General features: G+C 40.2%; 1 protein-coding gene across 1 annotated transcript in view; it reads right to left on the reverse strand.

The window, feature by feature from the left end:
* Positions 1 to 1750: 1750 nt before the first annotated feature.
* ABHD17C (abhydrolase domain containing 17C, depalmitoylase) overlaps positions 1751 to 20036 on the reverse strand; it is a 31792-nt gene continuing 13506 nt past the window's right edge. Inside the window, exons 2-3 of the mRNA XM_003209515.3 lie at positions 7358 to 7537; positions 1751 to 3281 (exon numbers count right to left, since the gene is read on the reverse strand). Of these exons, the coding sequence (XP_003209563.1) occupies positions 3062 to 3281; positions 7358 to 7537 (400 nt within the window). The 3' untranslated portion in view covers positions 1751 to 3061. The remainder of the gene's footprint in view (positions 3282 to 7357; positions 7538 to 20036) is intronic.

The raw sequence follows: 20036 nt of genomic DNA on the forward strand, positions 1-20036 counted from the left end.
AACCTCAGGCAGCTCCTGATAGGAGAGCACAGCTCACCTCCTTGGAAAAAACAGAGTCGGACTGCAGATGCCGTTGCGCCGTATAAACAAAGTTAGCAGGTCACACAGGAAGAAGGGGTGGAAAAAAATGTTACTTATTTACACTCCTGGAAGGCCCATTGCATAATTTACCCAGGCACACACACAGCCATCTTCACAGTGACACCTCGGTAGCTCTAAAATATGCATAGCAAGTTCTCATGAAAGCCCACGTTATGCATTTAAATGAGTCAATGTTAGCAGTTTGCTGCAGCAAATGACTTTTTTAGACCAATCCAAAGTTTCTCTTTCATAACCTCACATCTTCCCCTTCTCCTACATCTCAAATTCCTATTCCTTTAAACAAACGGGGATCTGAAATTCGCTGTCTGATAAACCATTTCATGAGTTGGCCACAGATTTTAACTAATAACTCTAATGCTGATGGGCAGCAGTGCTCTGAAATGCCCAAAACAGTGATGCCTTGGTACAGGGGAGAAGCTAAAAGTTTACACAGCATAAAGAAGGCCACTACTATTTATTTTCTTTACGGGACTTGCCAGGAAACATTAAAAACATCACAACTCACCTCAGAAGTATTCAGTGGACACAGAGCTGCAAGGAAAATGGTTTAAGGGAACCAACAGGTGAGCAGATTGCTGATTTAGAGGGAAGAAGCTCAGAGCACCACTGATAGGTCACTAATTATCACTCTAATTAACAAGAACATATTTGCATTAGTTAAACATGGATAAACTTTGCAAAGCAAAGCAGACAATGCAGAAGAACAGCAATGCATCTACAAGGGCTATCATTAGGCCACAGATTTAGGAAGGTTCGCATTTAAAAAAATACATTAAAAAAAAAAAAATTGAGCAGATTTCCTCAAAATAGAGGAAGGGAGAGGCAAGTCTGAGGTGAGGATTAGCCAGTTACAGCTGAAGCATCCCCAGGAGAACAGCTAGGTATGCCCAGGGCTCGGGCATTTAACGCTCAGCCTGAACCACACAGGCGCAACCCCCCCAGTAAGAGCCCGACTGACTGCACACAGGTGGGTGCCATCATTTCCCCCCACTCCCCACACCACTGTGAGTGAAAATACCATTTTCTTTCCTTTGAAAGTAATGGCACCAAGGCAACATCAACGTCAACAGACAAACTTGCAGCGCTGACCATCCACCGCAGGTCTGTCACAAGGTCTCATGACAACAACTTCAAACTTTTCTTCTATGCTACAGCACAGAATCATAGAATGGCCTGGGTTGAAAAGGACCACAGTGATCATCCAGTCTCAACCCCCTGCACATAGCAAGGTGCTATGTGCATGGTGCCAACCACCAAGCCAGGCTGCCCAGAGCCACATCCACCCTAGCGCCAATCGCCTCCAGGGATGGGGCATCCACAGCCTCCTTGGGCAACCTGTTGCAGTGCCTCACTACCCTCTGAGTGAAAAACTTCCTCTTAATATCTAACCTAAACCTCCCCGTCTCAGTTTGAAACCATTCCCCCTCATCTATAGTGTGCTTATCTGTTATTTAAAGAACAACCAGATGCCACTTAAAAGTAATCTTTTCAACATTTGATTTACATACCAAGCTGCAAGGAAACAAGACTTTCCACTTCAGGATCGTTTTCCTTGGAAGGAAGGAATTAAATAACACAATTCAAGTACTTTGCATTTTCTTGTAGTGGGAAAACGATGCACCAAATAAGATTCAGTAATGCAGCGAGATCTAATCCATGCATCCTTTATTCCATTACAATCACTGTGTTGCATTCCAGCAACAGGACACAAACTGCAATCAACCGCGATCAATTTGTACAACAATCTGAGGCTTACAGTACATTTAAGGCCTTAACATTTGGAAAAATTAGACCTATGCTAGTAGTGTAACAATTGTAAGTGTTTTGCATTTCTGATGCATAATCTGTGCGATTCCAGTGTCAGAGAATCAAATCACTCCTGAACTAAAAAGATCAGCTCAATGAAAATTTAGTTACATAAATTCTTCAAAACATAAATGTGTAAATTTTTTTTTTTTTTTTTTTTTTTTTTTTGTCCTGGAAACTTTATAAAACTTTAATAGCAAAATAATATAGGGATAAAAACATATTTTAACAAAATGTATTCAATCATATACAAACCGGAATTTTGCAGTTTATTGTAGCTAGACTTAACTTAAAACTACCAATTAAGAATCTATGCACAATGTAAATTCAAATATGTACAGTACTTTTAAAAAGTCTACAGGAATGCTTTACAGAAGGAAATGTCTGTTATGGCTATTATTCAGATCATCTGAATATTAAAATGAGTTTTCTAGTAGTAAATTTACACATTTATTTTTAAACAAGAGCAATTTTGTTCGTAGTTCATTTGAGAATATTCCAGTTACGTTTATACAAGTAATGGAGAAGTCATTACAGAGTTTCGCCCCATATAGTAGTTTGTTTATTATCAGGAAAAAGTATATTTCAATAATTTACTTGGGAAGATCAGTAAGTTAACAAAAGAACACTAAAGGGAAGGTGGGGGGACTTCATCACAATAACTTTCCAGTTACAATACCACAGCTAGAAACTTGACAAAGAAAGTACTCCTTTAGATTGAACCCACGGCCGATGGTTTAGAACAAGCTGTAGCTCATAACAGTTGTGTTCCACATACTGAGAACACTGGAAAAAAAAAAAAAGTCTTCGTAGGACAGAATTAGAAACAATCAGAAGTGAGACAGAGAAAACCGATCTTCAATTAATACAGCACTAGGTAAAAAGTGTCCCCATAAGCAGCTAGTATCCCCACTTCTTTCAGGGCAACGAAGCTAAAAATTGTTGGAATTACAGTAGTTGACCATATTGTGTGCATTAGTAGAATAATTTCCAGATATAAAAGACAAATTTCATCAGATGTTTGATTAGAACACCCTAAAGACAGGGTATTTCTTCATAGTATAAAGCTATGACAGCTATCCAGTTAAAGCATGTGCAAAACCAGGTAATTTCTTCCGTTCACAGTAACTGAGGTAAAATCAGGTAGGCTTCTTCAGGAGTTGGGAAGTTCGTGAGATATGAACTGTTTTAGTCTCTCTAGATACTGTGCATAAAGCTCTATGTCGTTATGCCCAGCCCCTTCCACCCAGAGTGGCTCTACTGCTCGTGGACATCGCTCGTACATTGCCAGGCCGTGGGAGAAATCGATCACCTCATCTTCGGTACCGTGGATTACCAGCACAGGAGAGGTGACTTTAGATATCTTGTCAATGCTGGAGAGGGAAAAAGGAAAACATTGCTCAGTTTGTGGCTTAACTATCCATACACGATCAGCTTACCAATGCTTGTTTTTAACTGGCTGCAAAACCCTGGAATTGTGCCCCAATAATAAAGAACAAGGCCTACTCTCCGAACGCGTGTGTAGAACGGAGCCCACACTACCATTGCTATCACACCTCCAGCTCTGATGGCCAGGAGCCCCAACAGGCAGTGGTGCAAATAAAGTTTGGCACCTGAACCACCAGTGAATAGTGCACCTGGCACAGAAGCCACTGAGGAAACTTACTGAGAGGCAAATGGGATTTAATGAGACATGCCACCAGCGTGGACATTATGCATTATCACCTTCCAGTGTAACAGATTAGGAACCAATTAACTACATTCCAGTTGTAAGACTTAATGCAAAAACAGTCTCAGCTCATGAGGCTGGAAACTCCCAAATTAGGTAGAAACAGGAAGAAGAAAAAACCCACAAACAACTGTTCTTTGTACTAGTTGTCTAAGTTCAAATGGCAGAAAATTGTGGGGGAAACCGTGTTACGCAAGGATATTTTAACTGAAACCAAACAAAATTCACATGGCATTTTTTGCTCTGCTATGAACAGCGGGCTTAGAGCAAGCTTTGCAGGCCAATGTACCCAGCGGTCATCTCACACAGGAGGATGGAGTCTGAAGAAAGGGAAGAGTGGCACCTCACACCTTTGAGTTCAGCCCACAAAACTCCAGTTAGGACGCACGTTGGTAGCACATGAATGTCAAGCTGGTGAACACCAGGCTTCTCTGACTGTCTTTTCTTATTTCCAGACAGCCACTCCATGTCAGTAGTTACCACTAATTCCAGATCAGTGTACAGGTGCCAAGTGCTAATTAACACGCTCTGCGTTCCATCATCAAATGGAGGAATTGGCCAATGACATAACTGTGCTTTGGCTCAGGACGTGATGTAAAAGTGAGCAGAAAAATGAGTGCCAGTAATATTTGGTGTGATAGAAGACAAGTTTATTTCCTTACACTATCTAATGAGTGTTTGGATTTGCCTGTGCTGAAGAACAAGAGAGCATGATTTTGGTAAGATTGGATAGAGACTTTACAAAGTAACCAGGCTAATTGCTTACAATGATAAAAAATACAGATGCCAGCATACACCAATTTAGAAACAGGCTTAAAGAAGATTTATGAAAATATGAAGTTAATTAAAAATTAAGATGTAAAATAAAGCACTAAACCTCTCACACACAAATCTCTGCATTTAGTATTCTACAGAACAGTCATTGCTTTCCAGTAAATAGCTGAGTGTAAACGCATTTTGGTCTCTGTATCAATAAGTACTTCTCCAGAAAACAGATTTGTCATTTAAAGAAGAAAAGCGTTACTTCAAATTAAAACAGCCTATTTCACTTCGCCTGTCTGAAATTCGAGTTGTGTGCAACTATGCTGAATATAGAAAATTATCTCAAGAACATGAAAGACATCAGAATAATGCAGATTCCTCCCCTCCCCTGAATTCATCTCCAAATTAGTATCATATCCAAATGTACATATTTTATAATGAAAATGCTAAGTAAACCGAAATCTTAGGCCCGTGAAGGGTCTGTCCTGATGTGTCATGACCACAATGTGGCAAAGCAGGTCAGTCACATGCAGTTAGAGATGTTTATACAACATTTCAGTGGCTACAAACTGAGGTCTCATTTACTGTAGGAAACCAGGAAATCCCTTTCACTCCAGTATTCAGATAATGAAACTATTTTTTTCCACATATATTCCCAGGCCGTTAAACTAGAAATTGGTATTTTGCAGAAATTTGGAACGTGTCCCATTGCCAACTCAGCGACTCATAAGGCAGTATTTAAACTGCACGTTAGACTCACTTAGTATGCTCAGCCACACTGCTCTGCAGCTAGAAAAATCTACAGAGACCACATTCTCACGGAGCCCCAGCATAAAATGTACATAATAGCAATTCACTGTAGGTGCACACAGAACTATTTTGTTTCCTGCCGTGAAGATGGACGTCTGAGCTGCACACATTCATAGAAGCACACTGCTGTTTATTTTCACTGCTTACAGCCTAAGTGAAGTCAGACTGACTGCACTGAACAGCTCAGTAGGTTAAAAACAAAATACTCAAGTGATACAGTGCGTTTTTAGGGTTCCACCCAACCACCTTTTATTTACTATTTATTTGATTTGGCTGCTATCAGCTAATCACTGTTAGTTTTGTAATCGGAGCCATTTTTAAGGCTCCAGATTTTTTCTAACAGAAGCATTTATAAATATAACTTTCAAGGTTTGAGGATGATGACCAAGCTTGTGTACAACAGTTCCAAATTCTGACTGCACCTTCAGCATCTTACATTAACTTCTGTGGAAGAACACTAAATTTGGAGACTGGACACAAAGTGTGACAGCCACCATTACTTGTGGCTGCTCAGGCACACATTTATGGCTTTCACACTCCCCCACTTTCTAACTTTAATCTGTTGTCATGAAAATAAAACAAACATGAGTAACGCTCTGAGTATCCCCTACTACACTTACTGCAAACACCGCCTTCTGAAGCAAAGATAAGTTTGCACAAAACTCCACTGAGTCCTTTGCTTTGTCTTCTCCCCTCCACGGACCACTCAGCTTTTTATCCCCATGTCTGTATATGTTGCTACAAAGAGAACAGCTCCCCTCTCACAATCTCAGTTGTCCACAGACAGCTTTGTCACCACCCTGATGCGGGACACTGATCGCTAAAATATCTCACAATCTTCTCTCCAGAGCAATCCACTTCTAACACTACCTGAAGTCTAACTATTCAAAGTCGCAACAACAAAACACCTGTAGGAGGTTAATAAAACCAATCTCAAATGCTAAAGTGTGCAACTTATAATTTAGTGAAGTTTTACAGAGTCACTGAGTAATAATATAAAGACTTCAGCTGTGGGGAAAGAAAAAAAATAGCTATGAAATCAAGGAAATATGGTTTGTTGTATCAGCACTACAAGAAGATGGTTTTGTAAATTTCCATTCAGTAAGAGCCAAATCCCTTCAAGAGGAAAACAAAACAAAACAAACCCTAAAATAAAAATTAAAAAAAAAGCATCAGAATGGTACTCTGGAATACCAGATCCCTGCAAATGTCCAGTGCAGACATGCAGAAATAATAAAAACATTCCTAAAACACCTGCTCTTCCTGCATCTAATAACTGGAACTGATGCAATTTCTTTTCAAGTGAGACACTGCTATAAAGGCAGGTGTTGCATCTTGAGAACACTTGCATATAGTTTTTCATAAGTAAAATAACCTACAGCTTCTTAAACAAGCTTAAAATCTTCCAAAAGAGACAGTAAGTCATTCTACTTTGGTCACAGACATTAGGATCTGACATGATCCTCATCAGGGAGAAACAAAAAGAATGGACATAGGAACAGAGGTGTAAAACTGTTTAACATAAAAGGATCAAAGTTAAGGAAGCAATAGAAAGTGCAATACCTGAGAATACACACAAAACACAGAGCCAAGCTGAAAAGTGACCCACTCCAGGCTAATGCTCTAGCCTCTGCCTCTCTCCTTTCCCTCCCTTCAAAGCAGTGACCATCTATACCCTTTTTGGTAAAACCACAGCAATATATTAACAAGTGACTTGAAAACAGCACATCCATTTCATGATACCACGTTACCTTCTGAAATCAACCAACATGCTAAGAGAGTACAGGTACTAATTTGCTATTCATTAGTCTGAAGAACTTAACAGGGCATTAACAGTTGTTAAGGTACTTATCCAAACCTGATGACATAAAAATTCTATTAACAACCCATACCACAAAGACAGGATAAAAAATAATAGTAGTAAACGCTAGGAATTGTTTGTTTGTTGACATATCACATCAGTTTGAAACTGATATATCAGCCTGTTTCTTGCTTGGTAAATCTCAACAGGTATGCACTCCTGAAGTTTAAAATGCAGGTGACAATTAAGTAAAAGTTGCCCAGAAAGTTGCATGACTATTCCTTTTTAAACACCTAACAGTGCACCGAGTATAGAACAATCATCCTCATGATGACATTTACACGTACCTTGGAAAAGCATCAAAACAGTAGGTTTTCCTAGTGTCAGGAAATGCTACCCGTAATCCAGACATCAAAGGAGAATGAAGGATTACTGCTGCACACTCGTACCGAGATGCCAGGTCTACTGTAGGGACAGTACCAATACTCTGACCATATAGAATAATGTTCTCAGGACTAACGCCATACCTGTAGAGAAAAGAAATATCACTTTAAAAAACAGATTCTGCATCATCAAAGAAAAAAAAAAATAGGGTAAAAAAAATCCCCAAACATCCCTCCCATCCACTGCACTTTAAAAATCTGCTCCAGAGAAATGTAAATTTACACATCTGTAACTCTAAAATACAACAGTAAAGAATCATAGTTTATATAGGCTGAAGAGAGTTGCCCTCATAGGAGGAATGTCAGTTTGTTAATCTCCACCATCTTCACGAACACCTCTTTCATTCTGCAGCATAGCAAATTAGAAATGAGACTTCCCCATACTTACAGTCACTCCAGGAATTTCAATTAGATATTCTGTAAGCTAACAACCTCTCCAGCCTCTCCATCATTAAACAATACAGTTAGCCTTTTGCCCCTCCTTTCTTTCCACACAGCTGGAACAAAAAATCCAAACTGCCTTACTGGTGTAGATGAAGATACCAAAGAGCCTAAGAAGGGTAGTTCTGTTCATTTTTTCCCTGTTGATGATTGCTGTAAATTAATCCTCATTTTCTCTCTTCCTGCTTTAAATATGGCAACCTTATTTTGCAATTATAAAGATACATCATTTCATAAAATTCTGGGTTCAAAGCAAGTCTTGGATGGCTCCCAAATGTTCCTGTCTAGCCTGTAGGTTGTCTATCCTATGTGCTGTTTCACAACTGCAAATAAGCAGAAGCTAAATTAACATCATCATCAATTCTAAGCTTGCAAAATACGAAGGAATTGGGAAATGGCACAGACAGTGTTGGTAGGAGGGTAGGAGGAAGAGTACAGTACTATTTGATTACCACAACTTGTTAAGGAAGCTACAAATCAAAGCTATTTCTCAGCTGGTTATAGATTATTTATCCAGAAGGTTTCTATGTCTAACTCTATTTTCTATTGCAAGCTGTATAAAGAATAACTGAGAATATTTCTATTGGAAGATAATCTGTGCAGAATATGTCTTTTTCTCAGACTACACTGTCTACAGTCCCATTGAAATGGTTATGAATATAAAAGTATATATCTCAAAAGCTCCGGTTCAGGCTACAGTCAATGTACACCTGGAAGTTTTCCAACTCCTTTGATATGCTGATTGAGGTATCTGGCAGAGCTTGATAGCACTTGACTTTTAAGCAGTCAAATGATTGGGTGCTTGCAAAAGAGATTAAAATCAGAATGGAAGAATAATCCAACATTGACCACCCAACCTGGTTCTATCACAGATTAAAACTAGGCTGTATTACAGATTCTGTGTGAGAGGAATTTTCTTAATATTTTTATGCTGCTGAACATTAGAGTGCTTTTCACATCCACTGTAACATGAATAAGCAACTGTATAAAAATATCTCCCTAGAGGAGAATTTTATCCTCTTGGTAACCAAGCAGTAGCTCACGTTGGTGGTCTATCAATGCAGCCATGGCCTGATGTTTTAAAAGAGATGTTGTAAAGCTCTCTTAGGAGAATTTTTTCCCCCTTTTACGGTCAGAAAAAGTCCAGCACGCAGTAAAGCCTGGCTGATTTGAGTTTGTACATTAACAGAACCCCAGAGCAAAGCATTATCCTCATGGATGTCATACCAGCTGCAGCGGGGTAGGTCAGAGGCAGGTACCTCTGAAGGCTGCAGATGGAAACTATGCCTCCATTCTGCTGAGCTACCAGTTGTTGCATCGTATCAAAAACAGGCAGAAATACATTAACATCAGAACATAAAAAATGCGATGGGAACAAGTGCATATATGTAGCACTCAGAACACAACTGTACTGATGCTGGTAGATTTTGCAGTACCATCCAAAGCCCCCCCCAATATCACGATACATTTTTTAGACATAGACCATTTCTAAAACATTTACAATCTAAGCAAAGCACAGAAACAGATGTGTGGATGAGAATCACAGGATAACAAGGCAGTATAGGGTAGAGAAAGAATTCCTTTAATGTAATTGCCTTAGCATTGCAATTTTCTCTGGCATTGATTTTCTTTGTTTTCGCTCCTTTTGGTGTTATTTTGTTTCTGAAAACAGCTTATATTGCAAATTGAGCATCTGGCTGTCACCACCACAAGCAACTAGAAAGAAACAATCTCAATTTCACAGTGTGCTAGTTGAAGCCAGAGCTAGTCTATAGTATCACTAAAGAAAAAAAAAAAAAAAAAAAAGTGATATGTCTAAAGTAGCCCTTCATCACCAAAATATTACAAATTTTCAGTATTCAACTCTTCAGAAAGGCAAGGTGGTAATCTTAAGAAGAGTATAAGGACAGTGCACGCTGCAGCCAGCCTGTCATTTGATGGAATGCTGTTTCTGTTTTGTATCCCTAATAACAATCCACTAAGAATCTCTTGGATCACTTTCGTCAGGGATAGTCCAACTGTCCAAGCCACAAGAGTCACTGTAACAGATTTATCTCTTCAAGCTCTTTACCATCAACCAGAAGATGACACCGAAATCTTACCACAAACATCAGCAGAAACATCTGCATGAACAATTTACTGTAAGGCCGAAGGACACGTGACAGCTCAGAAGCAAGAGCCATGAATAATGACAGGGGTGAGGCCCCTGGCACTGATGGCCACAGCTTGGCACTGGCACGTTCTGAGCCCTCATGACGTTGTCCGGGCAGTGACTCAGCGAGCAGCGCTCAGCCAAGTTACAGAACAGCCCGTGGATTTTGGCCTTAACATGCAGTACGCTTGGAGAGCGGAGGAGGGGCCCCTTCCCCTCTCTCTGCAAGCTCCTGGTGGTGATAAAAGATTCTTATGCAATCAGAACAGCGATAAAGAAAGTGAAATAGAAGAAACGAGGAAGGGCGGTCATGGATAAGAGACAGCAATCAGATGGAAACTAGTGGCATACAAGGGAGGAACAAAGAGAAAAGAGGCACTCTGCTACAACTTGTTCTCGCGTTAAGGAAGTAAGTCCTTCCACTGGCCAAACAGCAGCTCCTAAAAACGTTTTTCTTGAAACAGAGCGCTTTGGTCTCCATGGAAATGGCTCTGAGGGACAGCGAGGCCCAAGGAAGGCCCAAGGGAGGGGCCCAAGGTGAGGCAATGCAGGAGGGGACTCCATTGCCAGTAGCGCATGCAAAGCAGTGATTTGACAAGAAAATAAGGGAAAGAAAGAAAGAGGAGCGTGCTTGCCCTAGACAAAATCAGTTACTGAGAAGCGTAAAGCTACTTGCATTGTAAAAGATGCAAGCATTTCTACTCCCCCAACCTATAGGTACAGATCAGATGGCACAGTTCTCCAGTGTAATCTGCTCCCAGAATCCCACCAGTAGGTCACATGGATTAGGGATTACATTTGCTAGGAGCACAGGAAAAAGAAAACAAACAGCAGTGCAGCTGTAGGCACCTACTGCTGGCCAGCTCAAGCCAGGTCCAGCTACATCACCAACACATTCCAGTCAGCCATCAAGAATCCACATCCCTGACTGACCTACTTACTCCTGTATGGACTAACGACAGATTTCAGATACATCAGCAGGTTGGTGTGACAGGGAAAGGATGGGAATACTGCTATCAGCAGACTACAGTGACAGGATGGGACACAGCTACCTCCCATTTAACGTGTTTAGCTGTATGAGGTTTGCGCTGTGCTCCCACCTCAGTTTTCTGAAACAACAGCATGCGTTTGTGAAGTACTAAAAGCTTTCTGGCTGACAGCACTCTGTACAGACTAAGCATTATCATTAAAAAAATCCTTATAACCATGTGATACTGCATTTATTTTTCTTCCTTCTGGGCTTCAGCTTCGAGCAATACTGATGGAAAGTTTACCGCTGCTATTTTTATTCCTTCCTTACTCCACTGCAAGCACCAGAGGAATGCTGCTGCAGGACTACAGAAGTGCCATACATCCCAGCCCTGCCTGTTCTCAGCCAAAGCTGCAGGAACTGCGCCAATCCTCCAAGGTGCTGAATACATATTTTCAATAGTGAAGCCAGTTCTTTTTCAGAATTACTGAATCACTGAACTTCACCACACCTTTTACTTTCAGTTTTGAAATGTTATGGTATTTGCCGCCTCAGTACCCTTTATCTAAACTGTAAAGCACATACATCAGCATGGACACAGCAACAGCAGCAAATCAGAGTTTTCAAGCTACAAAACCCAGTTGCAGTATCTCTATCTCAACAGAGAACACCACAAAAGTGTTTTGATAACACAAAACCCATTTATCGTGCTGTTGAGGCCTACTGTATCGCTGCTTCTAAAATAAGGCAGCTACCGGTGATCAAGTTCTTCCTTACAACAGAGTATTTAAACAGAAATGACCAAAAAACCCCAAGGTAATTAGCTCATGTGCTCTTTCAGTATGAAACTGTGCTCTCCCCTCTCAACAGAAACACCACAAGGAAATGATTCAATTTTAAAATATGGAGCAGGAACTTAACATACATCTGGAGTGATACAACTCATGATACAAACCATACTTCGAGGCAACAGTGAATTCTCAAGTCTTCTTACGAGAACAAGCATGCAACTCCGAGCAAGTCTTCAGATCTAAGTACAAGTCTGTTTCTTCCTCTTTACACAAATTCCTTCAATTTCCCTCAAATTAAGATTTTAAACATGCACGTACTTAGCAACACAGGCATTACAATCATTTCAAAGAACAAAAACACCACAAATTACTGTTACAAACGCATTATCTCTAAATGGAACAATTCAGAGAACTTTAGATTGCTTGTTAAGAATCTCAAATAGGATTTTCTGAAGAGTCATTATAAACTTCCGTAAGTGATGTGTCTACAGTTTCAGCCCCAATCAAGTAAAAAACCCACTTGCTGATTGAATATCTTGAACTTGAGATTAAATTGTGGGATCTTTATGTCAACAAAACGAAAGACAGTCAACAGGAGAGATTTGCTCAGTAAGTATTCTTGCAAGCAATTATTTACATTATCAGAACAAAATACTGAATTTCATGTCCTGCTTCAGCAAGCGCCGCTCCAACATCTCAGTCAAAACATCACAGAATTCACAGCTGATTTCCAGCCCAAATGCCAACACTAAATTGAAAGCAAGGCATTAGATTAAGTTTTTTTTGTGTTAACCATAACATCAACTGTCAAATGAGAAAATCAGAATTCTTTCACAACTCACAGGAATCCCTGGCACACAGTAAGAATCCCTATGCCAGTTTTTCATTCAAGTTTCCTTGAATTCACACAAACATAGGTCTACAACAAGATTTTCACAGGCATAATAGATGTTGACACTGATTCTTTAAATTAGGCAACGACTTCCTTCTCTACCTCCTTCCTGCACAACTCTAAGTAGAATGTGATTCACGTTCAGGTGTAGCAGACTCATCACTGAGTTCATGTTATCATTGTAGCAGGAGCCAGAAACAGTTTGCAGAATACTCTGGCTTATGAAACTGCAAGAAAGAGACAATTTGTGTTGGCACATATCCCAGCACGCTGCCACAGGAGCAGACGCGTAATTGCACAAATGTGTTCACACTCAAAATAATTTCAGTGTCTGCCAAGAAATTTAATCAAGGAATATACTTCAGTTTTATATCACTATTATTTTATTGCCACTTTAGAGAGTCATTTGCTTACACTACGGAGAAAATCCACAGCTAATCAATACAGGCCAATACTGGAGTTACAGAACAAACCAATGACACCTGAAAACGCCCTCGTGAAGGTTATTTTAGATTTCACTATTTGTAAGTACCCTGGTACAACAGGCAACTACAGCACTAATCCAGTGACATAGTAGAGCTGCTTTTTTTGTTTTTGTTTTTTCCCCCTCTAGTATAAATAAATAGATCAAGCAGAGGCAATGTGGCTTCCTCCAGGCACTTCTGTAGGACGACCAGCTGCACTGCAGTAACACACATCAAAGCTCTACAACTGCTTCTTGGTTACTGCCTTGTGATAACCAGCTATGTGTTATCAAATATTGAGAACTGTGGCCGAGGTTCAGCCAAGTCCTAGCACAGATATTGAATATCCTTGGCAAGATCTATCAGCCACAGCAAAACCAAGGCAGGCAATCTATACACCGCTGAGTAGGAATGGCACAGCATGCTTGCCCTGAACAATTAAGGCAGGTGAAAAAAAGGCTATTTCCTGTCATTCTCTGGTATAAACTATAATGAAATAGCATTTTGTATTAATTGAATTACACTGAATTGTTTTCTACTACATCTCCTTGGAAAAAAAGCCTAAAACCATAAAATTAGGGAAAAAGAATTTTTACTAATTTCTAATAATTAACCAGATGTATTTCTAATAGTGTTTCCTGACCAGCTACACAAGCCTCCCCATCTCCTAGTTCACATGCCAGCACTATGCTGCACAATGGCAGAAAAGTGACAGAATTGAAAAACTCCTCTTTTTGCAGACGTTTCTCCTCCCAGATTACTTCAAGCACAATGAAGGATTGTGGAAATGAGCACCTGACACTGAAGTCAGGTATATAGATATATAATAATTTCCACTTGTTAGGCAAAGAAAATGGCCTTTGCTAAACCAACAACAGGTGGAAGGTAGAAAAAAAAAAAAAAAGTTTTTTGGAAAATAGAATTCCTCAGGTGTCACATACCATGCTTCTCTCCCCCAACAACACCAACTGCTCTAACAAACACTGTTATGTCCACCAACTAATCTTGCCTTACATTTCCCCATCCTTATGGCTGTAGCAGCAATAGCAGAAAATCAGCTTACATAGTACTACTGCATAGCTTAATCCAGAGGCTGCCTCATTCCCTGTCAGAGTATAACTGGTTAAATTCAGTACAGTACAGGAAAGAAAAAAAAAAAAAAAAAAAAGAATTATGGCAGATCCCAAGATCGACACAAGCCTATGTCACACTGTAAACACAGTACTTAGACATGCCAGATGTTCAGACAGATTATTCCTGGTTCACTCAGGGGGTTCTGGTTCTCAGCCAAACTACTGTATCTTCTTTCCAGCATCTCATGGCAATGGAGAGTTCAGATAAGAACAGAAAGAGCATATAGAGGAAAGGAAGCACGTTAAAAGATTTTAAGAACTAGATGTATTTATTCCATAGGAAAGAAGGTTTCAGAGACACATAACAGTCTCCAAATATGAAAGAAGCAGCTGCAAAGATGAAGATGGGATGCACTCTGACTGATTTCAACAGGACAAGATGGAATGTGCAAAAATTGCAGCAAAGGGGCTTAGGTTAGGGTTTTTTTCCCCTATCATCTGAGAAAGTACTGTAACAGCCCAGTGAGACAGCAGAATTTCCATGACTTCACGTTTGCAAGAACAGTTCAAACCACCACCTATCATGAGTAAGGTCACAGATAACTGGACCTGTCTTGGGAATGGATGGTACTTTCTCGCCTCCATTTCCTGTACTTAAATGCTCAAAGGGGCTTCTCACTGGGGATAAGACCAGCATGTTTTCCTGTAAACAATAAAGATTACTGTTTGACAAAAACTGAATAGATTTACAAAGCTTTAGGATAGGGGTTGATTTCTTATTTTTAAATCCATTCCTTTTAATGTTAGCTCCTCTAAATAAAACAAACTTTTTTCCCCATCCAAATGCAATCTTAAGTTACTTAGTGCCTGAAGAGGCCATATGTTAACATGGAGAACATTTCCTTTTTTCCAGATTCTCCAGTACAAGTGTGTTCCTTCTCCGATTTTGCCACCTTTACAGTTGTAGAATTCCACACCATGTGCAGCACTGTCACATGCTCATTTTGCACAGTGTAACAACCATCCTGCTGCCAGCCCAGCCACGCCACAGCCCTGTACCCTGGCAAGCAGCAGGTCCATGCTGCAGCCCATCTGCTGCTAGTCATAAATCAGGCTCTCTTCTCACACCCATTTATAGCTCATGATCTTACAGCAGAGACCACTCAACAAATGCAGAGTGCGTCTAGCCACTCTAACTTGTTGAGCATTCTTCAGGCAGAAACAGAAGAGAAACAAACAGAGGATAACAAAATAGTTGGTGGTGTGCCTCATCAGCTGGGAAAGACTTCTGCAAATCTGCATTGTGGAAGAAGTCTCTTCCAAGCTAGCTGAACTGAAGCTAAATGGGATACAGAAGACAGGGCAGAAAACACACACACTGTGCTCACCGATTTATTTATTTATTAAGGAGGTGCCAAGAAAGCAAGAAAGACCTCTTTTGTTTTCTCTTGTATTTATAGCATGATCCCCAACCCTCCCTCCTCCCCCCCCAATATGGTTGAATGCTAAACTCTGGTGTTCTGTTTATGCTAGGCTGCCTGTTTGTCTACCACATGAACTAGCTATTATGTATAAAGGCCTGGCTTTGAAACAGTTGCTTCTGCAGGATGGAGTTGTTTGGTTGTTTTTTTTCCTTCAGCCAGCAACACAAGATGCACAGAAATAAGTGTCCAGTAAACCTACTTTCACATTTAATCGGGAACTCACATCATGGGCATGCTGGTGTGAGAGAACAACATAGCTCAGCCTTTGCCATCACTCATTCTCTCATACTGAGACAGTCAGCAAGAAAGCCACTGAAAAATGAGCAGTGATGTGGCCGAGCCTTCTGTTGGAACTTGTATCTTTATCATTCCACTATTTCACTAGACTGAGATGAACAACACTCCAATACTCAGTGTGCACTCATACAATGAGAGGAAGGGGACACTTCCCTCAATTGGTCCCATGGGCTTTTCTTCAGTTTGCCTGCTGTTAAAGACGTTGGCTGCTCAAGAGAGCAGGACAGAACAGCATATAGGAAGCCACGAACAAACTACTGTGATGTCAGGAGCACAACAGCTTTGTCTTCTGCTTGTGATGAAACTGTGATTTATATTTAACTTTTTAAAAGTATGATTATATACATCTTGTAGAATAAAAAGAGAAGCAGCATCTCCACATAACAGAAAGAGGTGCCCTCTACTGAACATGGTGAAGAATCCAAGCCCGCTGTGTCTGGTATGACAACATCTAAAACACATTCTGAGAAATGTGGAAAAATCAGTTTCAGTGATTAATGGAACTTTCTGATCACGGTGCCCTGCAATTAAGGGTTTCAATCAACTTCTCGCATGTACTCACTGCAAGGGAAGAGAGACACTAAGCTTAGTTGATGTAGAAGTAATTGTAAACAATCTAGGCGTTACCATCCTCTGGACACTCGAAGAAGCCTATAACCAGCACATAGCACTTCTGTTAACTTGCTCTCTCCTTAAAAGAAAGAGGCACACTTTGACACTGTAGCACTATTTGAGATCTTCATCACTAAAGCTCTGAGGTTTATTTCAACTCTCCGTTCACAGAAGCAAATACAATCAAAACCACTGTAAAGGGAAAGACAATCTAGTAACAGTGGAAGAGTTAAACACATACATACATTCAACTGTATTTGCTTCCTTGATTGACAACTTTAGAGATCAATTACAGCTCTGAAGCCAGCACTGTGTCACCAGGTTAAGGTTTTGGAGACAGGTATTTCCCCACTCTCCATAGTTTCTTGCTCCTCCCAAAGCAGCTTCGATTTATACCACTTAGTCACAAGATACAGTGGGTAGATGGCACACTAAAATGAATCTCCCACTTAAGTTAGTTTAAAAACACAGCACTGGAGTTGCTTTAAAAAAGTATTTTGCATTTAATTAAGTTGGTCTGTAGCAAATAAACATGCAAGACAGAAGTATTAAGCTTTATTTATCAAAGATAGGAAACCTTTACTGGCCTCTAAGAACAATCTTTGTTGACCACACCATCAATAATTCACAAAAAACAGTCAGCTATATTCCATTATACACTCTTTACTGTAACCAGTGTACAATATCTACATAGCCAGCCTCTGAGGTGCATTTAAATAACTTGTTACAGCAGAGAAAGTTTTGTTACTTTCACAGAGAAGCTCCACTCTATCTTCTGGAGTGAGGAATTTATTACCTGCACCCCAGCTTTTCTCTCATCTTTATCCTGTTGTGGCACTTTCATTTCAGACACGCACATCATACTGCACGTTTTGTAATACAGCAGAGCTAAGATATGTAAACATTTAGAGCACTTTTTAAGAAGATTTTAAAAAGTTTGACAGCCTGTAGCAATAAGCCTGCACTTCCACTCTGGATATCCTGCCCTCAAAAGCTGAAAAAAAATGAAGTAAAATGCTTCCTAAAATTGTTCTCTTAAAAGGATTGTTATAGAACACCTCTGTTGTAAGAGCAAGAAAGATTTGATGATATCCATGCATGTAAATGAAATCTTTATATAGAAAAATATTGCAAGTAAACCAAGGTATGTGTCTACTAGTACAGAAAGTGTTCTTGGGAAAAAAGATCTGGTTCTCTAGGAAATACTTTTCAAAAAGTGCAAATACTAACACTGGTTATGCAGTCCCACCAGTTGTGTTCATAGCTACTTCTTACATTTCAATTGCTTTCAAACTGGAGAGCCCTGCCTGATTCCTGATGCTGAGGACTCACAACAAACCAATGTGTGCTGGCTGCCCTTCCAGCCCATCCTGCCGCCCTCACCTCCCCTGGCTCCACACTGGCAAAGGGGGGGAAAAAACACAGATCTGGAAGAAGCAAGCTCACAACTCTCCATGCATTTCCGTTCAGAAGCACTGCGTTATTCTTTTAGTACTCCCACCTGTTTGTTGGGGCACCTCTGACATCTCAACTAAGTCTCAAACACACTGCTCTTACCCTGACTCCTCTTTACAGGAGACACTGAATTAACTTTCTGGAGTACTTCCCTTACCTTTCCTACTTGTAACATCATGCAACATGGTTCAAGGCCATCCTACTGCAGCACTAATTGCCATGAGCTGCATCTATTAAAGTCTTAAGCCTCTGACTCATGAGCTGGGATTACTTATCTGAGAAGCAGTGCAGTGGCTTCTGACCTGAGCTGCTGCTGTTCCACCCATTTCAGACATTTCTACCCTTCTGCTACTTCAGCTGCTCTCAGAGCAGGGAATAATAGCTGAAGCATGCAATCCAGAACAGGGCAAGAAAACAAAAACAATAATAAAAAAAAAAAGAGTGGCACCAGTGAGTTTGAGTATGTCTGGCCCTATTTTCTGAAAATACTGTTATCACTGCATAGGCATATAAGCTGAGTGAGCATCCTGTCCTCATGCAGGGTCATGTATAGATTTTCTCCCCTAAATATATCCCTGATGAAGTTACTCAGGTGTCTTAATTTAGACAATACAAACAAAGCCCCTACACACAGGATTTTTCCTCTTCTTTACCAGTCAGCACACTGCTTTCTAATTGTACCAGGTGAGCTAACTAGTCAAAGCTGGTGACAAAAACTTCACAGCAACACTTGGATTTAACTGAACGCTCTTGATTAGGTTTTTATCATCTCAAGGAAACAAGGCTAACCTTAAATGGTGACCAAACTGCAAATATCACCTAAAACTTCCAGGTTTGCATAGATTAGACATATACACATTAAATTTAAAAAAGGCATCTCCAAAACAAGATCTCAAAGTAGGAGTATAAGTAAGCATTTCTAAAAGCAATTGTCTAGATGCTCCAGAAGAGTTAAATGGTGTGCCATGCTGGAATTAATCCTTTGGGAGAACAGTATTAGGAAGGCTATGTGGGGGGAGGGAAAAAAGCAGATCACTCATGCTCTAGAACTACTCATGTAATAACCCCACTGATGAATTCAAAGGAAGCTTTCTCATGTGCATGTCAGTGCTGCGTTGGCTTTTCAGTTTTCTTTGATACGCCTCTATTTAGTCTCAGACTACATTAAAACATGTAGACGAAATATCATCTGAAAACATGACGCTCTCTTAAAAGATAAAGACAGAAGATCAATCCCGTTAAGTGACCAGGTTTGCTGCAACGCTTTGGTATAACTTACAAATTATCAAATACGTGGCACTGATTCAGTATTTTCCTTATCTCACAGAAATTGCTAACTATATTCAGAAAACACGTTGATAAAGCTTTTCACCATTATCTCCATAATGCCAACAGCAGGGAACAAGCAAGGCAAACAGCCTCAACAAACTGCAGATGCTTGTATCTGAAATCCATTTAGAGCAGACAAAGTTAAAGTCATTTTCACACTGTTCTTCAAACACCCCTGGAAATCTGAATGCAGTCTCCCCCACCGAGCACCAAAGCCAGAGTCTAAAGAAGAATTCGTGGGGGCTGGAATGGATAAGGATTACACAGCCTGGATGCGCCGCTTCTTCCCATCCCATCAGTGCTGCTCTGGTAGTGATTTGAGCGTCTTCAGCAGAAAGGGATAAAAAGGACCACGAGGGGCAGAAAGGGAGGGCAGCTGAGAGGTCCTGCTGCAAAAACAACTGGTATCTATGAACAGTCCTAGGAATTCTAAAAAGAACAGACTGCAGAAGGATGCAGCTGTCCCTGTTATATGAATATTTTATGGACAAACATATGAAGATGACTCAGCTGGCAGTAGCATTCCTTGTATAGTTAGATTAATATGCTCATTCATGCACTACAGAAGAGCAAACAAAGTTATTCAATAAGGCAAAGATTGCTCTCAGAAGTAAGCAGCACCT

Source organism: Meleagris gallopavo, chromosome 12, assembly GCF_905368555.1.
Source record: "Meleagris gallopavo chromosome 12, MGAL_WU_HG_1.1, whole genome shotgun sequence".
In the NCBI taxonomy this organism is placed as follows: domain Eukaryota; kingdom Metazoa; phylum Chordata; class Aves; order Galliformes; family Phasianidae; genus Meleagris; species Meleagris gallopavo.